General features: G+C 33.1%; 1 protein-coding gene across 1 annotated transcript in view; it reads left to right on the plus strand.

Annotated features, from left to right (window-relative positions):
• The window catches only part of LOC118193877 (uncharacterized), a 133,151-nt gene that overhangs the window by 97,061 nt on the left and 23,495 nt on the right, over positions 1-12,595 (plus strand). Inside the window, exon 6 of the mRNA XM_085825326.1 lies at positions 9,749-9,895. Within this exon, the coding sequence (XP_085681452.1) occupies positions 9,749-9,895 (147 nt within the window). The remainder of the gene's footprint in view (positions 1-9,748; positions 9,896-12,595) is intronic.

A 12,595-nucleotide genomic window follows, 5' to 3' on the forward strand; every position in this document is an offset into this window, starting at 1 on the left:
TTATTATTATGTAAATTAAGCAATTGGTTATAATTTCAGGCTTTGCTATGATTTTCCCTTTCCGTTCCGTCACCAGAATCAAAATGACTTAAATAGTTTTTAAACTAAGGTTTTGGGGTTGTAAAACTCCGCTTGTACGCTGCATTAGTTCCTAGTAACTTTTGTAATTATTATTCTTTGCGTTATCGTTGCCGATATTTGAATTTGTTACGCGATAGCTACGTTACGACGAGTTGCAAGTTGGTTATGACGCATTACTGAGCCAGATTAGATTAAAATTAAATTTGTAGTCTTTAATTACTAGTCCACATTTTTAGTTTAAATTTACTGTTCCTGTTTAATTGGATCACCATAAGCTGTAGTTGGTTTTGCTAGCATAAGAACATGCCTTTATGTTCTAAGGTATTTTTAAATAAGAGGTTTATTTAAACCTTTAATCTGACTTTGTATTTACTCGAAAGAGACATTCATTAAGACTATTACAACTTCCTTGTTTACTTCTGGCATCTTAAACTACCCTAGTTTTAGTACTAGAAGAATCTTCCTTGAAAACTTCTCTGTGAGGCATTACATATCTAGTGAAACAACTGTTGTTGCACATTTCAATAATTCCGTAATTTGTTCCTTCATAATTGCATTATATCTCTCAAATAACAGACCTGGTGAAAATTTGCTTCACGCCTGTTAGAGGTTTTGGACTATTTAACTTTTATCAGATCAAGTAAAACCTCGTAGGTTCATAGTAGAGAGATTTACAAGTTAGAAGATAAAGGGTATCTAACTAGCTAATTTAATTCTTTGCATCTAGTAAGACTTAAAATAATACAAACAATTTATCACCTCTGATGCTTTAGTGGCTTTTTGGAATCTTAATATATATTAATTGGGTAACAACTCCTGGAACTCTACAAAGTTATTCCACTATAACTACATCAGACAGGCAGAGCACAACCAACTTTCAAAACGTGCCAACTGTGCCTACATCCGGCTTTCAGGTTTGTTCTGATCAGCAGGCCTCTCTCTAGGCAGGCAACAGCCATTCTTCTCAAATCATGCTGATTATGATTTTACTTTTCATTTTAACCTATACCTATAATCAGTATGATTTGAGAAGACTATTTAACCTATAATCAGCGTGATTTGAGAAGACTGGCTGTTGCCTGCCTAGAGAGAGTCCTGCTGATCAGAACAAACCTGAAAGCCCGATGTAGGCACAGTTGGCACGTTTTGAAAGTTGGTTGTGCTCTGCCTGTCTGATGTAGTTATAGTGGAATAACTTTGTAGAGTTCCAGGGGTTGTAACCCAGTTAATATATATTAAGATTCCAAAAAGCCACTAAAGCATCAGAGGTGATAAATTGTTTGTATTATTTTAAGTCTTACTAGATGCAAAGAATTAAATTAGCTAGTTAGATACCCTTTATCTTCTAACTTGTAAATCTCTCTACTATGAAACTACGAGGTTTTACTTGATCTGACAAAAGTTAAATAGTCCAAAACCTCTAACAGACGTGAAGCAAATTTTCACCAGGTCTGTTATTTGAGAGATATAATGCAATTATGAAGGAACTAAATGACGGTATTATTGAAATGTGCGACAACAGTTGTTTCACTAGATATGTAATGCCTCATAGAGAAGTTTTCAGGGAAGATTCTTCTAGTACTAAAACTAGGGTAGTTTAAGATGCCAGAAGTAAACAAGGAAGTTGTAATAGTCTTAATGAATGTCTCTTTCGAGTAAATACGAATTCAGATTAAAGGTTTAAATAAACCTCTTATTTAAAAATACCTTAGAACATAAAGGCATGTTGACATAAAATATACATGCTATTTACCAAACCTCTAAACTGAGCAAGTATGTGACAAAATGATATGTAGAATTTTAAAAAATCAACTTAGTAAAAGGTAAATAAAATGTCACTAATCTTCTTTCAAATATGTCCTACTATTATAAGCATAAAATATTTAATGCTACTTGATAAATTTTATAAAGTTTATTTTATTCTCAAATTTGTTTTATAATTATGTTTAATAATAATGCATTGTAGTTGTGGATATATTTTATTCTTAGGATGATATCGTAAAAGTGAATTTCATGCATAGCTAATATCTTTAATTGAATTTATTCAGTTCCCATTTGTTGATGGGTCCTTAATTTTTTTCATTAACTGTCTTTAAAAGTACTTAATTTCCATGTGCGAAAATGTGTATGAACCCTGTCCATAGAAAAACCTTTTCTAAATTTTTAAAAAGATTTTTATAGTATTTGGCTAATCTGGCTGCAATTACTTCACGCATTAATTCTAGTCGGGGCAACGTCACCTTTTTAATTGGTGCAACTTGTGATTTGGAACCTATGAAGCTAGTTTTAGAAGTGCCATGCGTTGTCTTGTACCTAAAGTACGCAACCGCTCCAAAAGATTTTAATGAAGTATCAGAGAATATATGAATCTGTAAATCTTCTTCTCCCTTCAGATTTGTGCCAGGAAAATAATGTCGAGGAATTTTCAAATTTTGAAGTTCTTTAATTTCATTACACCATGCTTGCCATTTTTCTTTAATTTTTCCGGAAAACACCTCATCCCATTCTACACCTAAATGCCACAGATCTTGTAAAAAAACACTTCACTCGAACTAGAAACGGAGAGATAAGTCCAGATGGATCAAATATTTTTGCATGTGGGTGTAGTACGTTTCGTTTAGTACATTCATTAATATCCATCGTGGATAACAATGACCTTAAGTCTAGACTTAATGTATCTTCAATATTATTCCACCTGAGTCCTAATACTTTTAAATGTGAATCAGAATATTCATTTGTTTCGCTTAATGAATTAAAATTCTTCCATAAATCTTTCAGTTCTTTAGAGTTAGTGTCAAATTTTCTCATATTCATGTTTGCTTTCTTTAATATCAAAACAGCATCAGAAGATAATGCATAAGCTTCCTGAACAGTGGAACTTCCATGAAAAAGATCATCCACATAAATAGAACTATTCAACATTTCATATGCAAGAGGGTGTGTATTCTTGAAAGTATTAATGTGAGTTTTAATTGTTGCAGCCAAAACGTAAGGAGAACAAGAGACGCCAAAACAATGTCTATTAAAATGATACATGGTTATGGGTTGGGTTTTGTCGCTGTTTTTAGAATACAGGAAACATAAAAATAATTTCGGTCATCTCTCGTGACTTGAATTTGAAAGAATGCCCAGGCAATATCTCCACAGAATCCAATTTTATGTTCTCTAAATTTCAAAATAATATCTAAAAGATTAGCATTTAAATTCTTTCCGGGAAAGAGACATTCATTAAGACTATTACAACTTCCTTGTTTACTTCTGGCATCTTAAACTACCCCAGTTTTAGTACTAGAAGAATCTTCCCTGAAAACTTCTCTATGAGGGATTACATATCTAGTGAAACAACTGTTGTTGCACATTTCAATAATACCGTCATTTAGTTGTTCCTTCATAACTGCGTTATCTCTCTCAAATAATAACTCATCAGCCTTAAACTTCTTTTCTAATGCAGCAAATCTTTTTGTCGCGATTTCTAAATTACTAGACACATTTTCTCGTAAAATCTCAGATTTCCATAAAAGTGGTGACTCATACCTTATAAACGTAACTGTGCTTCGAATTCTGTAATATTATCCGAGAATTTCTCTTTTTCATTCTCAAGAAAATATGATTCAGAAGTCCACAAACATTTCAAATCATTTTACCGAAGTACATGCAATATTCAAACAGGAAGTAGAATTATGCAGACGATTTTCTGGAATCTGCCCTGTGATAGTATCACCGTCTTTAAGGGTTGCACATTTAAAGCCCTTAATTAATACAGAAACCTTTTCAAATAAATGATTTCTGCGAACCCGAATCAAATAGCATCAATGCACTTAACGTTTAGAACTATTTTCCACCTGTACGCAAGCAGTCTGAAGTAAAATAGTGTAAGTTTGTACATAGTTTTGTGACTTAAATACAGAAGGTTAGGTTAGGTTAGGTTATTCAATTACGGCAAAGCCTCGAGGGCTATCTGCCTAAGGGGAGGGATGCCTTTCGTGGAGGACTTTCTAAGGGAAACTGGCTCGTATACACGTTACACATGGGGAAAACCACGAAAACACCCATGCAGCCAGCCCGTTCGCGGGATTCGAACCTCGGACCGAACTACCAGTGTTCAGCAACTTTACCGCTCGGCCGCTGGTGGGCTAAATACAGAAGACATCACAGCTTGTTTATCAGAACTTTCAATAAGTTCGGCGGCCTTTTCTGACGGTTTAATTTCCGATGTATTTTTATTCCTTGTTGTGGGGCAGAATAATGGATTATGCTGTAAACTCTGACAAATTTTACAAGGTTCTATTTTTACATTGCGAAATTAAATGTTTGATAATATAACATCTATAACAGTGTCCCTCTTTTTTTAGTTTGTATCGCTTTTGTTTATTGGTGAATATTTTTGTTACACTTTAATCCGGAATGAGAATTAGAATTACAAAGGGTGCATGTCTTCACTGCCGTATTTAATGCATCTGATGTTCAAATAGTTGTTTTAAATCTAGCCTTTCAAATGTAATCGGTTTTGAAGCACTGGCGATCCCTTTGCGGTGACCAAAACACTGGGGGATTTAAGATCAGTGGGTTTTGACACGATCGGATGTAAATATTTTGTAATTGTGTCGTAATTATACATATAAATGTATATATTTTCTATTTCTACAATATTTCAGAGTCCTAAGTATACGAAAAAAAAAACATATTTTTAAACAGCATTTCGTTCTGAACGGAATTAAATGCTATACTTTTCGCAGAAGAGTTTTTTCAGAACGGTTTAATTTGAATGAAATATTTTCACAAGTTTTCGTTAATTACATTAGAAAAAAAGTTAAGGTAATTCGATTTTATTCGGTTAAGGTACAAAAATTAAGATCAAAGTTTATTGTATTATTAATATTAAAATTATGCATTATTTCTTTTCTATTTATAGAGCTTCTTCCTTCTTAAATATGATATGATTTTTTGGCTTCTGAGGCATCTTTTAAATCGAAAAATATAAGTCAGTTTATAATTAATGCTCTATTCAGTTCATTTTAAATTAGAGAATTATTAGAAATTAGCGAAATACTTAACTTTTAAATAGTACTTAATTTTCTCTGAACATTTCTAAAAGGGAATAAATAAGGATTTTTTTAAAGTATTATTTAAAACTTGTAACTGAGTTATTATAAAATGTAAGGGGAATAATTCTTTTAATTATACTTATCAGATTTTTTTACCCTTAATTTCAACAATACATATTCCAAAACTCTTCTTTATTATTTTCTTAAGTACGCATCTCATAGAATTTGCTTTATAATACCTTTTAACAGATTGGTTTTCAGTACGAACAATTCTTGTTTAAAATGTTATATAAGGTATTTGTCAACAGGATTTCAATTTATGTTTACAATTCAATGTTAAGGTTATTATATATTTAGATAATTATAATCATTATAAATTTAGATACCTTTAATAATTAAATTTCTTCACAGTAACTTTCACAGTTGTTTATGAATGAATAAATCCTTCATTTCAATTACATTTATAAATAATTTAATAAATATTTACGTTAAAGGCAGATACATGCTTTTTGCAAGCACATGCGTAAATACGTATTTCATATTTTTCATTTACGGCATGTGCAAATCTTTAATTTCTGTGCATTCACTATATTTTTCGAGTAAAGTAATTTACACTAATTTAACATATACCCAAAAGTTTTACATAAGAAATATGTATAAATATAATTTGAAAGAAAATTATATGCGTTTTGTTTAATACCCACTCAAAGGTCAGTTTTTCTTCGAAATTCCTCCACGATGGCATCTCTCCCTTTAGGCAGATAGCCCTTGCATGCCTTACTCTATTTAATTGAGAATCGAAAATGTCGCCACTTTTTAATCACAATTTGAGAGCAAATATTGTAGTGAGCTCCAGTTAGCCATTCTTTGTCTGTGAATGAGACCTGCGCACGTTAAGAAGCGAGCATAAACCTCAAATTTCCGAGAACAAAAGACTTTCGTGGGAAACATTTAACAATCTGGAATCAATAAGAAGACCGTTCATAGTCGGACTTCCCTTTGGCAAAGGATACACAAATGTTTTCACCTCCGTCGATTACCCCCATTTTTAAATTCTTAATAAGCTGTCTTGATGATGTGGCACGTTCACGTGCATATTCACAAAGCCTACAGACCATTTCTCTACGGGCTGCTCTCATTGGAGGAAACATCTGCTTGATTGGCGGTCATATTTGGAATGGCGAGTTATCGCCCTGTAGGCGTGGTAATTAACGCAAAACAAACGTTATTTCATTCGATATTTTTTTAGTTTATGAATGAAAGCTTAGAGGAATTGTGTGGAATATATTTTAAATAACCTACTGATCTTATTTATAGTTTATTTGTATTTGAATTTAAACTTTTAAAAGTACGTATACGTAATGGTTTTACAAGAAAAAGGGTGTTATGGAGATAGCATATGCACTTTTTCGTCATTTCTGTTGTGTAAATTTCCATAGCGCATTAATTTATACAAATAAAGGAATATGGAAAAATTAACCAAAGGAAAACATTCAGTAAACATTTAAGGGCGTCGGATACCTATTCTTTTTACCTAAATTATGAGTAAGTATAACTAAAATTATATTTTATTCGATTATGCGCTATTTCTATTGAAATGCTTTTCGGGATCTTGGATAGTAATCTTGCTACTGGTACCTACTACAATGAGTACCAGTAAATAAAATTAAGAAAAATTAAAATTAAAAAAAATAGAAAAAATAAAGGCGTTTAATTTTTAACACCACACCCGAAGGCGAAAAAACAAAATCATTCAATAAAGTTAGAATAGAATAAAAATAAATCCGTGCAAAGCAGAGTTTATGAAAGCTACGAACGGGGATAGAACCGGCGATCTCCAAGCCTGAGAATTTGTACCGCGCTCGTTACCGCTGAGCTGCGATTTCTCCAATGGATTATGCCCACTTTTTGGTACCGCTGAAATACAAATTGTAAAGGCGATGAACCAAAAGTCGCCAGCCAAGCACTAGATTCTGAAACCCTACGTTTCCTGTTTTAACCAATCGGAGCAAACAGCAGCAGAAACGGTCTGTAGGCTTTGTGATTAAGCTGTTCACGTGGTACTTCTGCCGAATTCGCAAATGTATCCGTCATCTATTCCACAAATTTCTGTACATAATTTTACTTTACATAATTTTACACGTTTGTGTGGTTGCAAATCAAAGAAAAGTTAACTTAATGGCATATCTGTGTGTATATTTATTAATTTTGAAGAGGATTGAAGCATTTGATGTTAATTTTATTTTTAGTTAACCTAAATAAGTAAAACGTGTAAGCCCAAAGTGATTATTTTTCAGATATATAAAAATAGAATAATAAGTTTAAAATGAGCAACAGTAAATTCTTTCCTCTAAAAAATTTTAAAAAGTACATGTTACAATAATATGTGGATGTGAAAAAATTTATTTTATTTAAAACATTTTGGCATTTGGAACATAAAATAAAAGTAGCGAATACTCTATTAAGAGGGTATTGAACTCCTATGGATTCTTTCGGCGGATAGCACGGACAACGCGGTCCATGTGTTAATGAAAACACAAACTATACTGCGAGCATACAAACCCACATGGTGGAGTTGGTATCAAATAGTTTGAGTCGAAACTCTGGTATCAATAGCCTTCTAAAGGTGCTGTTGCAAGAGAGTGGCACTCATAGTTCGATTTTTTCTGGCCGTTAGTATTAAATACCTATCCTCATTTTGTGTTGTTGCAGGTGTGCGACCTTGTCACTCTTTCGGTGAACATTTCCAGTTTCCCGAAATCCGATTACATTATTTGAGAGAAACTCCTAACGTTTCCACTAGAGCGGATTGCTTTTGACCCGCCTCCTAAACAACCGATGCGCCCCCCAGGCTACCGAATCAGCTAAGTCATCTTGCTGAGACGTCGTAATTCGTACATTTAACGCATGTCAATTGTTTTGAATTTTCTCCTATAGAAGGAATATTGCATGTCACTTTACACGCCTTATGTTAAAATGCATAGTTTTTGAGTCAAAATATGTGTATTCCTAACATTCTTAACGTTATAATTTTCCTTTTTAACCTTTTTTTTAACATTTTATATAATTTTTATTAAAAAGGTTGTCGATTATATGGTTACTTTGTACCGAACTCACAATATCCTCTAATTATTTTGAGCAGTGTATATACAGATAAAATTACACCTTGAAATATGTCTTAAAATTTACATGCTGTTTACCATACGACTGGTTCAAGAACTTCCCATTAGCTTGGAAAAACAAGATTATTTTAAGCGAAATAGCAAGAACTGCGCAAGCAAACAGAAGTGCGCTATCTAACTCGGAATGAAATTAAAAGTTCCGTTTCTCTTTGTTCTCATTTTCTTTTTATGAAGAACATATTACAACTGCGAATTTTAAGTGCTATAGCTTAGGCCTTTAATTATTATTTACAGAATGTTAAATAGGTACATAACATATCCCTGAGAAATGGTCAAATAAATCAATATTGGTAAAATAAATAAGTAAAGGAATTGTTGACCAAGTCAAATACAGAAAACTTATATTACGGAATCCCAAACATCCGTTTTCTTATACTATTTCGAAGTACTGACTGTATAAACAACAGAGAGAAAAAAAGGAGGGCAGTTTGCCCAGAAGGCCTATTAATTTCGTTTTGGTATTTTGCGTCGTCCACTGTAAAACGGTGTATCACTCTTCAAATTGTTGCTACCAAATATTAGTGCCCTGCATTACATTTAAAGAAATAATGAAGAATCTGAACGAAGGTATTTATGTTTCTCGCATTGTGGAGAAAACAGCGGCACCTAGAGACATTAAATTATGAATAACGTAATCCTCTACTAGAATACGGGCATCTGGAAGCCCAAATTTGGAGTTTGTTTCATAGTCTATTTCATATTTTGTAAAAGTTTAACGAAGTTTTAATTAACAAACTGAACAATTTCAAAGCGAGACATGACAACACTGTATAGAGGGGGGGGGGGAGTTTTTATCTCTAGCACGCGAGACTGTGTATCGGAAATTTAAGATTATGCTCTCTTTAAATATTTTGTGATAGTACAGCTGAATTGAATTTTATGGTTTAAGTACGAAGAACATGATATTTAATATATAAGGGTAACACATGAAACGTTGAAAAAACGCCTCTTTGGGCGTAATATAAAATGTGAAAGCTTCCAGAATTTATTTATTTATTTATTTATTATTATTATTATTATTTTAATTTCGTTTTTCGATGACCGAGTTTCAGGGTTTCTTATACTTCATTATGCACCATCCTGTGTGAACTAAATTGTATCCTGCGACTGTCAGTTACCCGCAATTTTACCAATCTTCATTGTTCTACTGTAATACCCACTGGTAGTCTATGATGAAGACGTCCAGTCCACTATTGAAGTTTTAAACTGCACCGGCAAATTCAGTGCATGGTGTTACTAACTGCCTATTGTCTAGCTCTCCGTGGATGTAGGCAGCCATATGTGGGTTCTGCCAAGTTTGGCAAGTCAGACTCTGATATGGAAATTTAAACAAGTTATATATTTATTATTTAATTCCAGAATAACTAGCGGTAGAAATTAATGAATGGTATAAAATAAGGAATCCATAAAATTTGTTCTGGAAATATTTTTTAATTGCAGGTGAAGTGGTTGTGACGAAAAACCCGTGCCTTTTACCAGGGGATGTGAGGAAGTTCATTGCTGTTGATGTGCCCGAGTTGCATCATGTTGTGGATTGCATTGTTTTTCCTGGAAAAGGGCATAGACCGCACCCAAATGAAATGGCTGGTTTGTGTTACAGTTTCTTATTTTTAAATTTCGTTTAAAAGCTTTCATTCTTATAAAATATTTTAAAAATTAAGAGTATTCAAAGTTTTCATTTCTACTAAATGTTTCAAAAGCAAAGTATATGCAAGTTGTTTGAATTAAGAAGAAAAATATCAATGAGGTTTTATGTTAATAACCAGTTAATTAACCAGCATCTGACATTTACTGTAACTTCTTTTCGTAGTCCTCACCAGCATTCAAATAAATTGCTTGTATTTTTAAGCCGATGGTTTTGAATGTGTAGAGCTATAACTTCTTTCATCTTTATGTTGATGCTTCTTACTATCGTCAGCTCTAATTTATATTCGCCTTTCGGATCTTTGCCAGCTGATGAATACGCGCCGTTATTATCTTGAGCCAGCTTAAATAGTGTGTTTATGTCTTCAATTACATTATCTTATATGAATTTATATACCCACAAGTAGCAGAGGTTCGTTTGTCGCACAAGCAATGCTTTCTGTTAAGACTCAAATAAAAAGTTTATTTCAACCTTCGGATGACTTGGTCATTTGTTACAAACTAAAGCAATAACTCACTTCCACTCTAATAGGGTTTGCAGGACATTGACACAAGCTTTTCTAAGTACAACAGAACCGTACGTATTAAAAGATAGAAATGAGGTTTTTCTAAATACACCAGTACCCTACATATTAAAAGATAGAAATGTTAGCATAATTTTTTATGTAAAATATTTTATAGCTTTAAGTTTATGGATTACTTTAGTAGATTAGAATTTACTGATAGATTATGTATTGTACAAAGATTAAATATTATAAATGAACTAGCCTCATAATTTGTTTCCTTAGTTACCCACCTAAGTTTAGGATAACATCCATAGTTTTAGGATTCAGACTGTGAAATTTCTGTGAATAACTTTCAGATAAAAAATCATTTGAAAATGCAGCAGCAAACAAGTTCAGCGTTTTACTCCCTTCCATGATTTTAATATTTCATTTGTTTATTTTAAAAGGTATGCATATTTAATTCCAACTAAGATAATATATAAATTTATAAAACCCTCAAAAACATAAAAACTTTTTTTAATTTCCAGTAGCATATTTAATGGATTGCTGGTATTGCACAATCAGTAAACAGGAGGTTCTTGTTTTATTTCAATAAATTGCCAGAGTGTAAATTGCAGCAGTTAGAAATGTTACTTCGTTATTAGTAAGGACAAATAATCTTTAAGTAAAGACAAGTAATCTTTTCGTAACAAAATATGAGTTATATCAAACTGAGATTTGAGTTTCATAGTTTTCCATGGCAGATGGAAAAGCAAACGAAATTTATAGATCTTGTTCCGAGTGGTATTTTGAAAATTACTTTCCTCGAGTTACACGACTGCTCAGAATAATCATTAGTAGGAAACGTATGCTCACGTAGAGGAATAGAGGTAATTTTAAAGTAGTGGCATCGTGGAAAGTTGTAAACTTCATGAGGACTGTTCGAAATCTATTTCGCTGCTTTAACTAACTTAACAACCGTACAGTTCGAGCTTTGTGTAAATCGGCATTTCTTGTATGTGTCTATTTTCGTCTTTATGCTTGAGTATAATTTAATGTAGACGCTTTTTGTTACTCATATTTTTCAAACGTCAGTAATTTTTATGCTCTGATTCTTAACAGTGTAAAACGTTGTTTATTAGCAATAGGCTGCTCATCTACAAAGTCACATTATATTTTATTCTTAATTACACGTTTCTTTTATGAGCATTCGCAAATGCCATCAAATTTAAAAAAGTACAGTTTCTCTAGAATATCCTCTGTGCAACAGAATTGCAACTAGTCCTTGAAATATTGTAAAAAACAAGACTACACTTGTTGGAGACGAATCACATCATCTCACGTATCCTATACGACGATGGCAATGGTAGGCACTGGAATATCCATCATACTGACCAGATATTAGTCTGTGTAAGTATGATTTCTTCAAAATGAAAGAATCACTGGAAGATCCATCATAACAGTTGTGATGTCGCGTGGCCCCAGCTTGTCCGCAACAGTAGTAGTGACTGCTACATAGACTCCAAGTACTACGGATTCTCCGTAGTTTCTACGGAAATTCATGAAAAACTACGAGCTACGAAAAGTATGGAAAAAACTACGGATTTTACAGAAACAAGAGCAGGAGAACCAGTACACAAAACGGAACCAACTAATTCATCCGATGATTGGCTGAATACTCGTGTTATCATATATCACGTGTTGAGTGCGTTCCTAGTTTTGAAGAATTAGCCAATCGTAGATCAGTAACTCCAACCGTTAACGACTTATCAATAGTTCCACCCAATTGTCTGTCTCCCAGGTTCCTCGCTGATGCGTGTTTAGGCTGCATTCGGCTGCATTGTGTAGTTTACGGCGAGAGCTTAGCGTGTGTCTTGTGAACTGTGAATCAGGTGAAAGATTTTTAATCATAATGCTGCCTCGAACGAAGAAGCCAAAATTATCAAAGCAGAAGTTTAAAGATTCATATTCTTCAGAATTTCCATGCATTAAAGCGTCCGAAATTTCTGTGAATCACGCACACTGCAGTGTATGCAACAAAGACTTCTCAGTTGCTCATGGTGGAAAAGATGACTGCAAACGGCATGTGTTTTCTCAAAAGCATATAGAACTTGGCACCGTAAAATCTAAAGAAATAACAAATTTCTTAATAAAAGAT

This window comes from Stegodyphus dumicola, chromosome 10 (assembly GCF_044657685.1).
Source record: "Stegodyphus dumicola isolate Sdum_Otavi_A_Nest chromosome 10, ASM4465768v1".
NCBI classification, from domain to species: domain Eukaryota; kingdom Metazoa; phylum Arthropoda; class Arachnida; order Araneae; family Eresidae; genus Stegodyphus; species Stegodyphus dumicola.